Source organism: Chiloscyllium punctatum, chromosome 10 (assembly GCF_047496795.1).
Source record: "Chiloscyllium punctatum isolate Juve2018m chromosome 10, sChiPun1.3, whole genome shotgun sequence".
In the NCBI taxonomy this organism is placed as follows: Eukaryota; Metazoa; Chordata; class Chondrichthyes; order Orectolobiformes; family Hemiscylliidae; genus Chiloscyllium; species Chiloscyllium punctatum.
In genome coordinates this window covers 81,613,787-81,634,032 of record NC_092748.1, presented here as the reverse complement: position 1 = coordinate 81,634,032, position 20,246 = coordinate 81,613,787, and the positions used below count along the sequence as shown (strand labels likewise).

The 20,246-nt window shown below is 38.8% G+C and overlaps 1 protein-coding gene across 10 annotated transcripts in view; it reads left to right on the top strand.

Moving 5' to 3' along the window:
- The window catches only part of nckap5l (NCK-associated protein 5-like), a 753,060-nt gene that overhangs the window by 429,537 nt on the left and 303,277 nt on the right, over positions 1 to 20,246 (top strand). For all 10 annotated transcript variants that reach the window (XM_072579642.1, XM_072579644.1, XM_072579641.1 and 7 more), the window contains one exon: positions 3,445 to 3,535. In XM_072579642.1, the coding sequence (XP_072435743.1) occupies positions 3,445 to 3,535 (91 nt within the window). The remainder of the gene's footprint in view (positions 1 to 3,444; positions 3,536 to 20,246) is intronic.

Below are 20,246 nucleotides of genomic sequence, written 5' to 3'. Positions count from 1 at the left end.
GTCTATTTCTTTAAGTTTCATGGTAGATTTCTCACTGTAAGGCTGAACAAGATTTCTCTCTCAATTTTCTGAATCTCACCTCACTGCTTGTGCATTATGCTCAAATGGGCCCCTGCTTGTTTTACCTCCTCCTTTGTTCTGGTGGAGGTATTTGCCAATGTCACGGCTTCCTAGAATTCCCAGGGCTGGCATCATCTTGAAAGCCAGGCACCTGGTCAAATGGTGCCATCTAGGGGTTGGGGTTGGCATTTACCATGCACACAGTGGGAGGGCAACCAAAAATGTTGTTAGGGCACATAGGCAGCATGGCTGACATTTCATTGTAATTACAAGTGCCAGTTTGTATATCTGTATTACTGAAGAGCAAAGCTACACAATTACCTGACTTTAGCCTCTTCTTATCTAATAATCCTGTCTAAGAGAGTGTTATGCTTTTTTAATGCCAAGAGTAGCCCAACATCATCTCATTGTTCAGTGTGGGACCATCACATACTAGAAGGTTGTGAAATAGTCTTCAATATTTACTTTTATTTGACAACAGCAAAAGCAGCCAATAAAAGAATAAACTGAAGCTTCATTTCCCTCTGGGAACAGATATGAGCTGTCTTTCTTTCAATCAAAGCAGAGTTAGTTAGTGGGTGATCATTGCACCCAGCTCATATCGACCGTAATTGGACGTTAATTAAGTCCTGTCTGGCTTGTTGTGCTTCCTGCTGCAGTACTCAATGTGAAGAAGGTGATCTACTCCCTACACTATACATTCTTCTAATCCTCAGAAGACTGCTGCCACTCTCCCAGCACATCAGTGCCCATCACATTGTCTCTCCTCTGGACCAATCTGAGCACCCAGAATCTCATCTTCAGCAGGCCTCTTGCCTGCTGCACGTTAACCCTAGTTGAAGACTGAGCTGCATTGTACCTACGCTCAAGCTCAGTCAGGAGGTTGTATAACTGCACCCATCAGCCTTGGCTTCGAATAACCATCCTTGCAAAGAACCCAACCCCTAAATGTTTAGCATACTCCTGCGTACTTTGGGACTTGGAGGACTAGAAAGGGCATGGAATGTTTTACATGGACCTTTGATATAGAAATCCTTACTCTGATGAATGAAGCAGCAGCCATCGCAAGCAAATCCAATAGAAGATTAAGTGCTGCACAATTACTGATATGTTGTCCTCCAATCATTCCCAAAAGGCAGCATTCCACATTGGTTAATGCCATTCAAGGTGAAAAAGAAATCAGTTCTGTGCCCTTGTGCAGCCTATGACCTCTTGGACTTTGAATTGTGACCTGCAAATGCCACTTTTTAAGATTGCCTGTGATTAATTTGGCTCCGCAAATGTAACAGTGATCAATTTATAACAACCAGTGATATGGTCAACATTGCATTTGACCAGGATTTGTATCTCCCACAATTGGATGCTGCATGCATTTCACACGCAGGGAGTTATAATTCCAGATGTCTTCAACCTGCACTGTGAAAGTGCCTGATTAGTTCACTTGCCCTTTGAAGAGCTTTGTGTTGCTCACAAATGGAGCCTGTGTTCTCAGACAGGAAGAAAAACACATACTTTCCCCCCTACCCCTAAACTCAATGTGCGGTCGCAGCCATTTTTCATTTGCAGTGTTGCTTTACAAGCTGCATGAGTATGGAAGGCAATGCTGGTCACGTTTGGTGCAACACATCATGGACTCAGTCTGGTAATCAGGACCTCCTACATCACAACAGCAAGCAATTGCTTACTTGTTACTTTTTCTCTTGCCCTCTCCACCAGTGACCTCCCAAGAGTTATCCAGAATAAAGTGAGCATGTGCCACAGCTAACTCCCCCACCCTAATGTTCTGGAATAGTTAGGAGGTCTTCCATCAGTTGAACACATTTTTGGGAACAAAATCTTTCCTGTACGTGGTTGCTGGAATACTGTTTTCAAGAATTTTATCATCTCCTTTAAGATGCTATGTTTGTTTAAAGTGAAAATGTTTATAAATGTTTTCATTAATCTTGCATTATAAAAAAAATGAGGACTGCATTCCATTAGATTTTTAATATATTGGATGCAAGAACATTGTTTAATTTAGAGTATAAATTTAACATTGTTTAATTTAGAGTATAAATTTAATTTTGTATTTCAACTCTGCTCAGCTATAAAGTGTCTTTATAGTTTGTGTATATATAGATATTTATGAACTTGATTACGGTCAGATTCTGAGCAAAGATTATTCCACTCTGTCACACAAAACTATGAACTACTGTCTGAAGTGCAGATTAGATGTGGTTAATGCTGATTCACATTTGGCCAACAGATGGTGCAACTATTCATGTTGTGCACTGTTAATAAAAAAAATACTTGCACAGCAACTGGATAATTATAAGAAAATGGATGATGAGTTAATCTTGTTAACTCTAAATCCTACTGAAATACCACTGTGTAACCAAATCAATGTGCTGGTACATGTCTGCTTGCAGTGCAGATGTTTTTAAAAAAACCTGTGCAATCGCACGATAGAAATTATTAGAAGTGTGTGTCTGTTATATCAAAGGTATGTTACGATGATTTTGTGTTTCATGTAAATGTTTAGTAATTTTATCATACAAGGGTATTTAAAACTAAAATTGCTTCTTTATTCTTTCATTGAATTTGTTGATTATTAACCCCAGTATGTCCCTGAGAAACTGCAAGGATGTCAGCTGTGTGGCTGTCTATGCTATTTGTCACAGTCGCTTAATGACCAGTAAAAAATGAATTTGCACCAATGCTGATTATTGTTTCTTCCCCTCTTTTTCAAAGTGAAAGACTTGTGGCTTGGAAAACTCAGTGTAGTATAATCATTTTATGCTGTTCCTTTCCAAGGAGCAAACATCATTGAATTGAGATGGCATTAAATGATGTTCTTTTACTTTCAGCTGTCAGGTTGGATAGATCAAGACTCAACTTTCATATGACGGAGTATTCTAGGCTCTTAAATGTGTCCATGCCCTACATCACTTTGAACCTTGGATGAGGCTGGAAGTTCTAGGACATGTGACTTGTTTTTATTGTACATGCTACCACTAAATCATCCTCTGTGGAGTCTCATGCAGTGTGCTTTATAAAGAAGTGAATTCCACTGTGATGGCCAGTTGTTGCAGTGAGTTGCTATTGAGGGACATGATGTGGCCCACTGTAACCTGGTTATCTCTCACTGGTCTCCAGCTTGTCAACCAAAACCTGGCAAGTCCTCACTGGCACAAAGTGAAAAGCAGAATAAGTCATACTTTGTTCAACCAATGTGCCTCTTAACAGCTACTCCAAAATAACATTTAGCAAACGTTGCTTCCCTAGCTCTAAACAGCATGTGTCACAGAAACCTCCCATATCAAAAGTTAATCTTGGGGGGGAGAAAAGACACATCAGTGGGGAAAAAAAAGAAATACATGTAACAAATCCCTTACTTTGTTTCAGGATGGAAGAGACTGTAAGGAACCTACTCCAGAATCAAGGCACACTAGGGCAGAGTTCAGGAGCCACAGCTGACGTTTTAAAAGCACGCCAGGTATTGTTCCATTTGAACTGCGGTGTTTAGTTATTTTGAGCAAGCATATATATGACTCAGGATTTACAAATAATCTAGTTTGAAAAAAAATGCAATATTACAGCATTTGAAAATGAGACTTGCAAAGGTTCAAGTTAGAACAGACGAGAAAAATCTGCTCTGAAAGATATCACTGATCTCAGCTGAGTGCAACTATGAAGGGAATGGAATTTTGAATCCTTAAGCTGTGTTTTAGGTCTTTGTTCTTATGGCCCTATAACTTCAAATATCCACACTATTCTTCTCTCACTGCTGCTGATAACTAACCTTTTGGCCTTTGTAAAATCATCCTCCTCCATTCTTCACATCGTGCTGGCCTTAGTGACTTTTCTTTCTCAATAGACAGCTAGCATCCATTCCCTTATAGTGAGAAATCTCATTACTACTTGTGCAGCTGTTTTAATCTCTACTGAACATGCCAAATCTAAAGTGACAAGAGTAATCCAGAACAATATTTAATTTTTTTCTTCCTGATCTCTTTCAGATCACACTTGTTTCGTTTCCATTGACTTAGCAGTTCCAACATTTTTCCTCCATATTTTCCAATGTCCCAATCATACTTATAATTATCAAGTTAAAAATCTCACAACACCAGGTTATAGTCCAACAGATTTATTTGGAAGCATTAGCTTTCAGAGTGCTACTCCTTCATCAAGTGGTTATGGAGTATAAGATTACAAGACACAGAATTTGTAGCAAAAGCTTACAGTGTGATGTAACTGAAATTATATATTGAAAAAGACCTGGATTGTTTAAGTCTGTCACCTTTTAGAATGACCAGGTTGGTTTCAGTTCTTTAAATGTAAATCGCAAAACATTTTTTAATTGTTACATTCTCAAGTGAACTTCAACTGTTTTCCTCTGTCTTTGGCTTTATCTCCACTATTGTTTACTCTTCCCCTCCCTCATCCTAACTTCAGCAAAAATTACAGTCTTTTTCTAGTTACCATCAGTTCTGAATAAGGGTCACTGAACCTGAAACATTAACTCTGATTTCTGTCCACAGATGCTGCCAGATGTGTTTAGTTTTTCCAGCAATTTCAGTTTTTGTTTCTGACTTCCAGCATCCACAGTTCTTGGTTTTTTTTGTTTAGTGTGAATTCTATGAGAATATATGAATTATTAGACAAAAACATAATGAAGTTATTCAAAAACTTATTGATACAAACATAAACAATAGATGTGGGGAAGTCAGTGCAATGCATTAGCATTGCTGGCCTGATATTTGCTTGAAGATTTTTAAGGTGAAAGGATTGAAGACTTGAAGTAAGAATTTAGCAGCTGCAGTAGTTTCTGTAGTTCATTTTGTGGAGGTTACCTTTAGAGATAGACAGGGGGACGATGAAATGCTTTTGTCCAAAACGTCGATTTTCCTGCTCCTTGGGTGTTGCCTGACCTGTTGATCTTTTCCAGCACTACTGTAATCTCGCAGCATCTGCAGGACCCACCTTCGCCTCTAGTGATAGACATTCAAACCTACAAGTCGACAGGAAGTAGAGAAGACTTGGAGACAGAGAGAGAGAGAGAGAGAGAGAGAGAGGTGGGGGTGGTGTTTCTTGCATATTGCTAGTTCTGTGGTTTTGGCATTTTCTGATCGCCTGGATCTGATAGCAGAACTGTGCTGGATATCTGCAAAACCTTTATCTCCAGCTGTGGAGTCTATTCTCTGAGGATGTGCTCTCTGAAATCTTCCTGGGAGTTCGAGTTTAAAAATGATGGGTCACAGCCTGTACAAATCAAACTTCTGATGGTTACTATGTTAACCTTTTCTGAATCATTGTCCCACAAAGCAAAGGTCAATTACATTGGAATTCATTGTGTGAACTTGCTCCAGTCTTTGCTGTCTCAGAACTTTTGAATACTCACACGTTCAAGGACTGACTGTGTTGTCAGAGTGCTGAAATGGTCATTTTGCATCTTAGAGTGTCAATCTGAGAACCACTATGTTTGATGTGTATGTATGTCTAAACTTGGGTTTGTTGAAAATAATGGGAGGATTGTGGCAGACAGGTGGACTTGGCAGACATTGGCAGGTGCTGTGTCATCTAGAGAAATGTGAAATAATGCATTTTGTTGGAAGAATGAGGAGGGGGTAAGTTGAAGTAAATTACATAGTTTTAAAGAGGATACAGGAACAGTGAAGAAGGTTACCTCAAATTACAACAGGATCTTAATCAGATGGGCCATTGGGCTGAGAAGTGGCAGGTGGAGTTTAATTTAAATAAATGTGAGGTGCTGCATTTTGGGAAAGCAAATCTTAGCAGGGCACATACACTTAATGGTAAGGTCCTCGGGAGTATTGCTGAACAAAGAGACCTTGGAGTGCAGGTTCATAGCTCCTTGAAAGTGGAGTCGCAGGTAGATAGGATAGTGAACAAGGCATTTGGTATGCTTTCTTTATTGGTCAGAGTATTGAGTACAGGAGTAGGAAGATCATGTTACAGGACATTGGTTAGGCCACTGTTGGAATATTGCTTGAAATTCTGGTCTCCTTGCTATCGGGAAGATGCTTTGAAACTTGAAAGGGTTCAGAAAAGATTTACAAGGATGTTGCCAGGGTTGGAGGATCTCAGCTACGGGGAGAGGTTGAATAGGCTGGGGTTGTTTTCCCTGGAGCGTCGAAGCTGAGGGGTTTATAGAGGTTTATAAAATCATGAGAGGCATGATTAATAGAAGTAGACAAAGTCTCTTCCCTAGGGTGAGGGAGTCCCGAACTAGAGGGCATAGGTTTAGGGTGAGAGAGGAAAGATATAAAAGAGACCTAATGTGCAACGTTTTCATGCAGAGGGTGGTGCGTGTGTGGAATGAGCTGCCTGAGGAAGTGGTGGAGGCTAGTTTAAATATTTAAAAAGCATTTGGATGGGTATATGATCAGGAAGGGTTTGGAGAGATATGGGCCGGGTGCTGGCAAGTGGGATTAGATTGGGTTGGGATATTTGGTCAGCATGGATGATTTGGACCGAAGGATTTGTTTCCGTGCTGTACATCTCTATGACTCTATAGCAGATACCACAGCAGTATATACGTAAATATCAGTGGCCGGACAAATTGAGGAAACTGTTAAAAATGCATACAGTATCCTTGGCTTTAAAAACTGAGTAATAGAGTATAAAAACAATGAATTTATACAAATCCTCGATAAGCCCTGGCTAGAATGCCCTTGAAATATATGTATTTAATTCTTGATACCATACTGAGGAAAGAGTTGTACACCTTCAGAGTGTGCAAAGATTTACTAGAATGGTAGCAGCAACGAAAGATTTCAGTGTGTGGGGATGCACGAGAAGCTTGGAGTGCTCTTTAGGAAGGGAAGGACCAGAGGAGATATGATGAGTATCTTTAATGAAAGGTTTTGATAGAGTCAATAGGGGGAAGACTGATTCCAGTGTCAGAAGTTTTAAAATGATTCTTGAAAGAAACTACCGAAAAGGGTGATTTTCTTCTGCCTTTCAGAAGAGAATTGGATAAATATTTGAAGGGAAAAGCAAAAGAATGACCATGAGCTTACAACAGTGGAGTCAGCTTAGTTGGGAAGTTTTACCAAATGAGCTGAGACCCTGGCATCAAGAGACTATTGATCTCCTGTATTCCATTACTTAATTATGTTCTTTATTATTTTTCTTCAAAGTAAGAGAAGATTTTCATTCTCCCTGTGCATCACATACTGTTTGGAACAATGTTTCGAATGCTACACCTTGTTAATGGTGTTAAAATGGCACCTCTGGTAAAAGTAACTAGTTTTATAAGCAAGAAAAGGAAATCCTGGGTGGATACCAGCTGTGAAATGTTTTGTGATATTACCTTAGTGAAATATCATTTTCAGCTAAAGGAATAGTTTGATCTTGCATTGAAATTGTTGTTAGATCCATTAGTTTCCTTAATGCTGCACACATAATATGGTAAGGAATTGAGTTCAATCTGCCCTTACTTAGACTTTCCGAACTCTTCAGCGCAAAGTATTTTGGCCATAATGTTGCTACAAATGTGAACTGCTCAGTGAAGTGAGAGGACTAGGATATCTCAAGCCTAAACCTACAAACTGTGTGTCTCCTTTAACATATGGGATTTAAGGGATAGGAAATAAACAACCAAGTGGCAACTAAATGGGCTGGTGTTTGTAGTGTCAAATCAGGCTGACAAAGAATAATAAGCAGTGAAAGAAATTTATAAAGCAAATTGATAAGGGAAAGGAAGAGAAAAGGATAAATTTAAAATTTGCCCTAATTTGTCCCTGAAAATTTTAAAACCTGAAGACCTCCACACTTATGATAATTTATTGGCAGTTATTAACAACAATTAGATATTTAAGACTCAGCATACAAGGGTTAGGTCATATTTGGTGCTCAGAGCAACAGCATAAAGTGCAATACATGACAATTTTTTGTTCAACTTTTCATCATGCCCTCTCCATGTTTATTTTCAGACCAGACTATACCGTCAATCCTATTACCACTAAATTATTGACTACTCCATTTCCTGTCTTGACCCCATGTTAGTTAGTCCTCAGTCTCTTCAGGTGCGGTATCTCTATCTCCTTTAAATCTATAATCAACAGCAGCCTTCACCAGAAAAAAACAAGCCCTTGATCTCACCATGCTTGCAACTCATCTCCACCCTATAGTTCCTGTTCCAAATCCTTGAATATTTTGCCTTTTAAATCCATTTGTATTTTTTTTAAGAGCTCCATATTTTAAAGCCTTCCATCAGGGTTCAATCCCTGCTATAGGAACAAATCAGTTCTTATTAAAATCACAAGTGTCATCCTATGGCACTGTGACAGAAGTAACCTTTCCCTCCATACCCTTTTAAATTTGTCTAGGCTTTTGGTAACATTCATCACTTCATCCATCTCCAAATGCTCTCCACTGTTATCCAATTGGTTGCTTGATTTCAATCTCATGTGATGAAACTGCTCCTTTAACAAGTTTATTCTGTCATCGAAACATAGAGATGTACAGCACGGAAACAGACCCTTCAGTCCAATTCATCCATGCTGACCAGATATCCCAACCTAATCTAGTCCCACTTACCAACACCCAGCCCATTTCCCTCCAAACCCTTCCTATTCATATACCCATCCAGATACTTTTTAAATGTTGCAACTGTACTAACCTCTACCACTTCCTCTGGCGGTTCATTCCATACACGTACCACCTTCTGCATGAAAAAGTTGCCCTTTAGGTTTCTTTTCTATCTTTCCCCTCTCACCCTAAACCTATGCCCTCTGGTTCTGGACTCCCCCACCTCAGGGAAAAGACCTTGTCTGTTCTAGCCAGGCCCCTCATGATTTTATAAACCTCTATACCTTGTTTTTTTTTTAGAGGGATCATAAAGACACAGGTTCTGATGTGTCTGGTTTAGATGGGTTTGATTATAGTTAACAGATAGTGCCTCAGGCAAAAATTTAAAAATAACACTTGTACAATGAAAGGGGTGTGGCCAGTTCTCCCAGCTCAGCTTTTATCTGGTTTTGGTTTTAGCAGTCTGGTTGTTCCGAGCAACCAGTCAATGATTTGAGGCTGCTAGTCAAAGAAGCAGTTCCATGCTGATCCTCCCCCTCTCTCTGACATCTCTCCGTGAGACTGTGTTTGATTTTACCTTTCTTGTTAAGGGGTGTTTATGGGGATTGTTGCAGGAATTTGAAACAGCATCACTAACTTGGGGTAGTCTGTTGGATTTCCAGATAGGTTAAGTTATTCTGTATTCTGTTCTGTTTTGTTTGTGTTTCATTTGGCACTCTGTAAATAAGTTCAGTTTTGAGGGGTTTTGACTAGCTGCATCACTCCTGGAATATCCACGTTACACCTGCTCAAAACAACTAAAAAAGTTAAGACCTGGGCTACCTTCTTGAAATGTTTTGAGGGGTTCTGGCCTGGTCCATAATACACATTTATGTTACAGTTCCTGATGAGACTGCTAAATTTATGTTATGATCTAGTTAGGGTCAGTAACATTTGGCATGATGTGGACAAAGATTACATTTCTAAGTAGTTAGAAAGAGAAGAAAGCCTCAAGATTCAGTATTGAACAAACAAGCTAAGTTTTCTAATTGTGCAAAGTTTTAGGAATCTACCATTTATATTTTTTTACAAATTTTATACTCCAATATTCAGAAATAACATGAGGTAAATGGGAATTAACAGCCAAACAGTGGTTGAACATCCATTAGAATAAGTTAAACAGCAGATGCAATCAAGAGTGATCACATGGATATCTCAGCAATCTACTTAGATACTAGTGACACTCTGGCCTTGGTGATTTTTCCCAAATTGGAAAGTCTCTTAGTTGGGGGGAGGGGGTAAAAAAAATGTAGACTTGGCCTGAAATTCCAAATCCCGCCTTGAGCATAGCACTTCCCATTTCCAAAAGGGTGTGAATAGACTTAACTTGGGCTTCACACGCAAATGGTTCCTCGAGGCATTTGGCCATTCAAATGGTCAACTGTCTTCATCTAAGTGCCATTTTGGTACTTTTTATTCCCCCACTGGAACTTGCAGTTCACAGAATTAACCAACTCAGAGTGAATTTTTTTAAGATAACCAGGATACTTTACGGAGAGGTGATGCACCTTAGTTGATAAAGTTCAAATACAGGAGTGAGGGTTAGGTGTTCTTTGTGGGAGCCAGGTTCAGTATCCTTTCATGGGTGGTTTCAGATTCCTTTGGGTTGGTCGGCTACCTGTATCAGATTATTAACTTGCAGTAGAGATTGTGTGTAAAAGGTGCATAAATCTTGCAGAATTGTTAAATCTATTTAAAATAAAAACTGTCAAGAAGTGTCAAGGCATGTGTGCAACATATTTCTTAATTGTGTTCTACCCTTTGGCAAAAGGAATGTGCTAGTTTTCACATGTTCAATCACAGCACTAAGCCCCACCTTATAAATATCTCTCTCAACTCTTGCTGAACTATCAGACTCCAGTACTGGATGGACAGTGATTTCTTCCAACTAAATGTTAGGTTGAACCCTGATGGAAGGTATTCAAATATGGAGTTTGCAAAAATGTGGGAATGGATTGCTTTTACGTCCTGCTCCATTTACTGACTACCATTCCCATCTCTTTCCTTGGCAACAATCTGAAAATAATGAGTCTATTCACAACATTTTGTGTCCTATTTGACCTTGCGATGACCTTCCATTCATCTATTTGCTTCATCACTTTGACCACGTATTTCCACCTCTATTATAGCTCAACTTGATCCCTGTCACAGTTCACCTGCTGAAACATTGATCCTTTTGCGACCTCCAGACCTGACTGTTACAATGCATATTTGGAGGGTGTCCCACATTCTAACTTTATAAACCTGAGGTCATTGAAAACTTTGAATTGGTCCATGTCTGAATTCATCTATCACTTCTATTCAATTCCCTGTCAGTCAATGTTTGGTTTTAAAATGCTTATCATTGGTTTCAAACTCCTTCATTGTCTCACGACTCCTGTTTGTATAATTGTCTCTAATCCCACAACTGTCTGAGATACTTCTCTAACTCTAACTCTTGTGCGTCACTGATCTTAACAGCTTCATCCATGACCACATCTTAAATTGCCTAGGCCTTGACCGCCATGGATATTTTCATTGAAAGATGTCATACAAGTTCCTATTCTTTGCAGTCCATCTTCCCAGTGATATATTCTTTAGGTGAAATGACAGCTAACCTGCGTGAGACACACAGCAAAAGGTGCATATTGGCAGTAAGCCCTGCCTCTGCTCTTGGTAGGGAAGCAGTGGTAGTGCAGTGGCAATGCTTCTGGAGTAATAATCCAGAACTCCATGCTAATTGGGACTTGGGTTCAAATCCCACCATGGTAGAGGGTGGATGAACATTTGAATTCAATAAAAAATCTGGAATAACAAGGTAACTTAATGACAGCCCATGTAACTGCTGTTAATTGTCATAAAGCCTGATCTGGTTCCCTTGACGGAAAGACACCTACAGACCTTGCCTGACCTGACTCTTAACTGTCCTCGAGACTACTAAATGGCATGAGCACTAAATGGCCTAACTAGTGACATCCTCATTCTCGGAATGATTCTTAAAAAGAAATTGCTTATTATTTATGAATAAATTACTGCCTCACATTTCTTTTTGACAAAACATTCTGGGCTGTACGTAGCTGACTTTAGAAGGGCAGAGCACCAAACATACCTGTTTATTAATAGATCATACTCTCTTTAAAGCAAACTGTATGTGACTTGAAGAGGATGTAGGCCAGTTAACAGATTTGACAGAAGAATGATGCAGTTTGTAAGAGAAATATGAACCATAACATTTTGAAGCGAGTAATAAGGGAAGTAGAAAGATGTGGGCAGTTATACACACCTACACCTACATACATACCCAAGAACTCTGTGGGAAGCTAGAGAAGTGATTGCTGCGCCTTTTGCTGAGATATTTGTATCATCGATAGTCACAGGTGAGGTGCTGAAAGACTGGAGGTTGGCAAACATGGTGCCACTGTTTAAGAAGGGCGGTAAAGACAAGCCAGGGAACTATAGACTGGTGAGCCTGACCTCAGTGGTGGGCAAATTGTTGGAGGGATTCCTGAGGGACAGAATGTACATGTATTTGGAAAGGCAAGGACTGATTAGGGATGGTCAACATGGCTTTGTGCATGGGAAATAATGTCTCACAAACTTGATTGAGTTTTTTGAAGAAGTAACAAAGAAGATTGATGATGGCAGAGCAGTAGATGTGATCTATATGGACTTCAGTAAGGCGTTCAACAAGGTTCCCCATGGGAGACTGATTAGCAAGATTAGATCTCATGGAATAAAGGGAGAACTAGCCATTTGGGTACAGAACTGGCTCAAAGGTAGAAGACAGAGGGTGGTAGTGAAGGGCTGTTTTTCAGACTGGAGGCCTGTGACCAGTGGAGTTGCCCCAAGGATCGATGCTGGGTCCTCTACTTTTTGTCATTTACATAAATGATTTGGATACAAGCATGAGGTACAGTTAGTAAGTTTGCAGATGACACCAAAATTGGAGGTGTAGTGGACAGCGAAGAGGGTTACCTTAAATTACAACAGGATCTGGACCAGATGGGCCAATGGGCTGAGAAGTGGCAGATGGAGTTTAATTCAGATAAATGCGAGATGGTGCATTTTGGGAAAGCAAATCTTAGCAGGACTTACACACTTAATGGTAAGCTCCTAGGGAGTGTTACTGATCAAAGAGACCTTGGAGTGCAGGTTCATAGCTCCTTGAAAGTGGAGTGGCAGGTAGATAGGATAGTGAAGGCAGCGTTTGGAATGCTTTCCTTTATTGGTCAGAGTATTGAGTACAGGAGATGGGAGGTCATGTTGCGGCTGTACAGGACATTGGTTAGGCGACTGTTGTAATGCATGCAGTTCTGGTCTCCTTCCTATCAGAAAGATGTTGTGAAACTTGAAAGGGTTCATTAAAGATTTACAAGGATGTTGCCAGGGTTGGAGGATTTGAGCTACAAGGAGAGGCTGAACAGGCTTGGGCTGTTTTCCCTGGAGCGTCGGAGGCTGAGTGGTGACCTTATAGAGGTTTACAAAATTATGAGGGGCATGGATAGAATAAATAGACAAGTCTTTTCCCTGGGATCGGGGAGTCCAGGGAATAGAGGGCATAGGTTTAGGGTGAGAGGGGAAAGATATAAAAGAGACCTAAGGGGCAACCTTTTCATGCAGAGTGTGGTACATGTATGGAATGAGCTGCCAGAGGATGTGGTGGAGACTGGTACAATTGCAACATTTAAGAGGCATTTGGATGGGTATATGAATAGGAAGGATTTGGAGGGATATGGGCTGGATGCTGGCAGGTGGGACTAGATTGGGTTGGGATATCTGGTCAGCGTGGACAGGTTGGACTGAAGGGTCTGTTTCCATGCTGTACAACTCTATGACTCTAAGACCTGTAAAACCAAAAAAGCTACGGGGTTATAGATTTTTGCAAAAAGATAGCATCGAGTGTATAAAAGTGAAAGTTCTGGCTTGTGGGCAGACTTTTATCATTATTTCAAAGATGTGCTGTGAAACTTGGGATCATTTGAACCATTGTATCTGGCTATCATTAGAAAGTCTCTGTAAAGCAGCTGAAGGGACCCTAAAGAATCTGCTGCAGCATTATGTAATATGTGTTGAGTTGTTGGCTGAAGAAATGTTCAATTTTTTTTGAAAAAGCACAAAATTGCATTATGTGTATCAAAGTCGCAACTAATTGTTATTTTCTGGGCCACTTAAATGTTAAACTTCCTCTTTGCTACTGTTAGCAACAATGAATGCAAATTAAGGCATTTCTTGCATCCAGCGCAGGCATTTAATTATCTGTTTATTAATCCATGCGTATATGTCATTATGTTTTCTATTCTCAACCATCCCAGCATCTCTCAAAATGGTAGGAGTGCAGGAGAAGTAGACACTTGATGTGAGTACTGTGAACATTTCTTTGGGAAGAATGTTATGGATATGGATTTTATTGTTAACACACCGTGGATTAAAAAAAAACTTTGGTTGTAATGAGATAGGCAAATGAGATTCATTTATTGGAAGAAAGTACACTAAGTAGTACCTGAGGCAGTGTTCAAAATGACAGATTTTTGTTAATTTAAATTGGGAAACATTGTTTCTGCTGAGCTAATTTGTATCCTGTATTTTCAATGAAGAATTTAAGTCGTATCAGAAAAACAAAGGAGAGATTGTTTGTTAAAAAGGTTACTTATACATAGAATTTTCAGACTAAACTGGCAATAGAAGCAAATTTTTTACAGGCTTTTACAAGGAGTGTAGATAAATATTTGAGAAGAAAATTGCAGAACAGGTAAAGGTTGGGGAGATGAGACTAATTGAATAGTTATTCTGGAGAGTTGGCAAGGGTGTAAAGAGCTGAAAAACCTCTCCCTCTACTGTACAACACTGAGAATAGGAAAAAAAAACAAAATGCAATCAATTCAAAATGTCTTGAAGAATAAACTCTGAAAATAATTGAGGCAGTAATTTTACTGAAGAATTCTGGTGACATCATGACCCACAAGGGCAGTTTGAGAATAGCAGTAGAATCTCCGAATTGATTTTCACCATTTAATTCCCTCAATAACATTTGAAATTATATATAATCGAAACTGAATATAATTTTACTGATGTATGACAATAATCATGTATTATTGCTTCATTGTTCTCAGCATTGTAAGAACAATGTAAATAACAACTTGGTGCACTGTGCATAATTACAGCGGTTTACTGAATAATTATGTGTTTGGTATGTATTAAGTGAGGCTTGAAATGCATCATTACTAGGCCGTCCTCTGTTTTTGTGTACATAATGATTTCCAATAAATTGACAATTTACTGAAGAATTAGACTGCAAATATAATGCAAAATAACATTTAGAGATAGTTACAAATCGATTTCAGTTCCTTCTGAAATATAGGAAAAATTAATGAGTTTACAAATTATTTATGCAAACATTAGGAGCTACTACTTGTTGTGATATCTCAGTTTTTGTTTCTTAGTGCAAGTTCAACATTGAATTTATGTAATTGGTACAAAGAAGCCAGCAAATCAACTGATGTAAGCACGTGATAGAATTAGCTTTCCCAAGTTTATACTACTACTGGGTAAACAACATATTAATTGACTTTCAAAACCTTGAATCTGTTCAATGATTGAACACTAAATTGAAGGTATCTGCCATCTCTTAAATGGATGAATGTAATGGCTGAATGTTACTCGTTCTCCAATTAGCTTTTTGATTTTGTGTTTATAGAAGATGGGAAAGTAGATGCTACACTAAAGGTGAAGGCATTAATCATGTTTAAATAATTTTTTTTCCATTCCGATCTTTCCATTTTAGTTGCCAATCAAACCAATCTTAGTTTTCTGAAGTCACTATGCAGCAATTCGATGAAATCATCACAGTTTCTACTTTGGAACTAGAGGCATGGTCCTGTCACTGAGGCATATTTGATGTTTACGTCTTAGTCTCAACTGTGAGCCTGAGTCCTGATCACTGATCCTCATTAAGGAGGAACAAGAGATACTTTTCTTATCATCACAAACCTTTTCATAAAAATTTCCACTCCTCAAAATGGAAATAAATGTTCTCACTTAATGTAGTTTCTAAAGCTAACAAGCCAATATTAGAACAACTTGGAGCCTGATTAGTTTTTTTTTTGCTTTATTTATTTTCTGGACAAACGCAAGGTGATGTATTTTGGAAGATCGAATTCAGGTGTGAATTATCAATAGATAGCAGAACCCTTAGCAACATTGATATACAGAGGGATCTGGGTGTGCAGGTCCCTGGCAACACAGGTGGGTAACACAGATGGATTTTGGATATGAGGAGAGGTTGGATAAACTTGGATTGTTTTCATTGGACAGATGGAGGCTGAGGGGCAACCTGATAGAGATCTACAAAATTGAGAACCATAGATAGGGTGGATAATTAGAGGCTTTTTCCCAGGTCAACTACATGAGGGCACAGGTTCAAGGTGAGAGGAGGAATGGGGGAGAAGTGTGGGGAAGGTTTTTCACAGAGGGTGATGGGTGCCTAGAACACACTGCCATTGAGGTGGTGGAAGCAGGCATGTTAACAATGTTTGCGATGTGTTTTGAAGGACACATGAATGGGAAGCAGACAGAGGGATAGAAACCACACATGGACAATAAGTAGTGGGTCCAAAAAAGTAATAGGAATTGGCACAGGCTTGGAGGACCAAAGGGTCTGTTCCTGTGCTCTATTGTTCTTTGTTCTTATTCATGGGATGTGAATGTGGCTGGCATGGAAAGTGTTAATTGCTCTGGAGAAGGTAGCGATGAGTTATGTTCCTGAATCAATGCAGTCCTTGTGCTGTTGGAGAGGAAGTTTTAGGTTTTTGATTAGCAGCAGTGAAGGAACAATGGTTTGGTTCCAAGGCAAGATGGTGATTGATTTGGAAGGGGAGCTTGCAGGTGTTCCCATGTGCCTGCTCACCTTGTCCTTCTAGGTGTTAAAGTTCATGGATTTGGCAAGTGCTATTAAAGAAAGTTTGGTGAGCAGCTGTCGTGCATCTTGCTATTGTGTTACTCACTGCTACCACTCTGTGCTGGTGTAGGAGGAAGAGAACGTTCAAGGTGACAGATGAGGGTTCAGTCAAGTAGACTACTTTATTGTGATGTTGAGCTTTCTGAAGTTGGTTAGGGTTTCACACAGCCTGGCAAATGGAGAGTATTCCATTATACTCATGACTTGTGTAATTTCCCCAGAATTTCCAAGGCTTTCTGCCAAAGTTCCAAAGAAGAGTAGGAGATCATTTGTAGAAATTCATCCACAAACCTTATACAAATGGCCTAGTGGATTCCTTTAAAAACAAAAAGATGCTGTCGCTTTATTCTAATAACTTATCGGTTATCATTTGTTCCGTTTCTCTCAACTTTATTTGCACCCCTTATTCAATTGTATGGTTCCATTTTCAAATAGTTGACTATCTTTTTTGGAAGTATTTATGAAAGGAGATTAGAAGTTAATTGTTTGCCTTTGAATTACTGTCAAGGCTGAAATAAATATTTTACTTGTTGGTTTAATGAGATCACAATTGATTAAACAATTCAAGGCTAATTATTTAATAACAGTTTAAAAACGATATTAACAAGAGTGGCGTGTAATGGTTATGTTGAAATCATGGTTTTAACACATCCCTGTGAATCCTGGAATGTTATTTTGGTGGGGTGGTGTTGAATATTATTACAGTTGTCCAAAATTCTTGTGTGCATGATTATTACAATTTAAAATTCATATTGAGGTCATGAAACATTGCATTTGAGCTTTGTACTGGCCAAATTAATTGGAAAGAAAACAATAATTATCTCTGTTCAATTTCCAGCAAACGATGATGCACAATTCCTCAGATGTTCACTAAAGTGTCAGTTTGAGCATAGTTTGCAGAATCTGGAAGTAATACATAATGAGCAAAAGATGTTACTTGAAGGTCAATTTTTTTGAAAATGAATTAAACAAGTGTCCACCAAATGGTTTATGAATCTGTTGGATAAAATAGGAAGTGCAGTAGTTTGTTTAACCTAGGAATTGATCTGACAATTACTATGCTTAGTTTTGTTGTGCAGTAAATAATATGTGAAAAAATGTCAATCTTATGCGGTGTTGTGTATTTTTTAATTATTTGAGCTAGCAAAAATACAACTGTCTCCTTCAAGCTAAGTCATTAAAATGTGTTAACTCAGTTGCTGAGATATCCCTGATTAACTGGTCACTCCACAGCTCTGAAATGTTCTGATATGCAAATGAATACATTAGTGACCTTGAAAATGAATTATGGATGAAAGTATATTCATGCAAATTATCAATAATTAGCTGGAATATTATTGAGCTTTTAACTCATGAGTTTGCTTCACATCGAACTGAAATTTTACTTTGAGGACATAACTTCTCAATCAACACAAAGGAACATTTGATTGACAACACTGTTAGTGAGAAAAGCATTTTCAGTGTAGCTTTGTGAAACTATCATTGAGACTAATGGATTTGGATTATTTAAATTTTTATGCACTTACTGAAGGGTGCCTTGTTTATGCATCAAAGTATGGAAATAATTGTTTTCAAAGCTACTTTTTTTTTTGTTCATTTGCAGCCCTCCTGGTGTCTGTGTCTTCATAATGGGTTTGTATTGTCTAGAGTTTCGATAAATGAGAGGTGATCTAATTGAAATGCACACATTCTTGGAGTTAGACAGGGTAGATGCAAAGCCAACGTTTCCCCTGGCTGAGTAGAGTGGTTGGGGAAATATCAGTCTTTGAATAAGGGGCAAGCCATTTAGAACTGTGATGAGGAGGAATTTCTCAATTCACAGGGTAGTTGTGCAAAGTTGTCAAGCAAAAACATTAAGGCTTTTGGGCCAAAGGCAGGTTTACAGATAATGCCACAGATCAGCAATTACCTCATTGAATGGTGGAAAAGGCTGAAAGGACTGAATGGCCTATTCCTGCTCCTAGTTCCTAATGGGTAGTGAATCTTTGGAATTCTGTACCCTATATGACTATACAAAATCAGTAATTAAGCATGTTCAAGACAGTGATAGATTTCTAGATACTAATGATCTATGGAGATTGTGAAGGAAAATGGCATTGAGATAGGTAATCATTCTCAGTCAATTATTGAAGCCTTTGAAATAGTTTCCACTGGTGTACCAATCTGTTGAAATAACATTTCTAACAAAAATGGATTCCTCCATTGCATTTCTCAGGACATGAGCAAACCATTTAAACTGAACTTGTTCTTTATTTCTTTATTCATTCATGGGATAAGGACATCACTGGCTAGGCAGCATTTTTTGCCCATCCCTAATTGCTCAGAGGGCAGTTAAGAGTCAACCCACATTGCTGTAGGTCAGGAATCACAGGTAGGCCAGACTAGGTAAGGATGGCAGTTTCCTTCCCTAAAGAATCAGATGGGCTTTTCCAACAATCAACAATAGATTCATGGTCATCAGTCGACTCCAGATATTTATTGAATTCAGATTCCACCATCTGCTATGGCAGGGTTTGAACCTGGGTTTCCTGAACATTATCTGGGTCTCTGGTTTAACAGTCCAGTGATGATACCGCTAGGCCATTGCCTCCCTCTATGTAGGGAAATATATGCATTAAATCAAAGGAAATGCTAGATTGCCTAACTAGATTGACAATCTGTTAATGCAAGTTCAGATGAAAAATGCATTATTGTGGAAATGCCAGATCTCATTATTAAGGTGTCACAAAAAATCAGATGTAAAAGCTAAGGGAGAGCAGCACATTGTGTTTTTTATTTAACACAGCAATCCATGTGTAATTCACAAATGCGAAAGAGCCACTAAGTGGATTAAAGCCCAACATACTTATGGGCATCTTAACATTTTCATTCTAGCATTTTTCATTAAAAAGACCACTGCTATAGCCAACAAGTGACTATGGATGTAAATTTAGTGACTGGTGGAACTAGAACTACTGCAGTCCATGCTTCTGGACACATGAATATTAGGAAAGCAGAAGAGAAGGCATGAGAAGCAAAGTGAAAACTAGTGGCAAAAATAAGACACAACAAATAAATAGACAAATTTACAGCTAAAATGAGGGTGTCAAAATTGATCTAACTGGGGAAAAATGATCTATTCAATTTGCAATTGAACAAGCACAATATCAGAATGTTACTTGCTGGGCATAGGATATGGCCAAAGAAATGTTGGCTTTATTAGAGCTCTGCTTTATTCTTCCACCTCTGAAGTTGCTGGACATAGGTTGGAGGTGCTGGTGTTGGACTGGGGTGGACAAAATTAAAAATCACATAACATCAGATTCTCATCCGGCAGGTTTGTTTGGAGACACTAGCTTTTGAAGCACTGCTTCTTCATCAGGTGGTTGTGAAGCAGAATCATACAACACAGGATTTATAGCAACAGAATTGCAGGATGTAATATTAAACAAATTTAGCTTGAGTCTTCCATCTTTTAGAATGATCATGTTAGTTTCAGTTCCTTGAGTCACTGGAGTTATCTTTCTGTGTTAAAAGCACTAAATGAATACAAGCTGTTATTTTTAAGAGGGAGGCGCTGAGAGGTTAGGAGAACATTGGAGAACCTGAAGCCCTGGAGGTTTAGCGTTTCAGGAAGACCTCTGTTATTTAAATTTCACCAAAATATTTATTATCTTGCATAAATTCTGAAGTAGAAGAG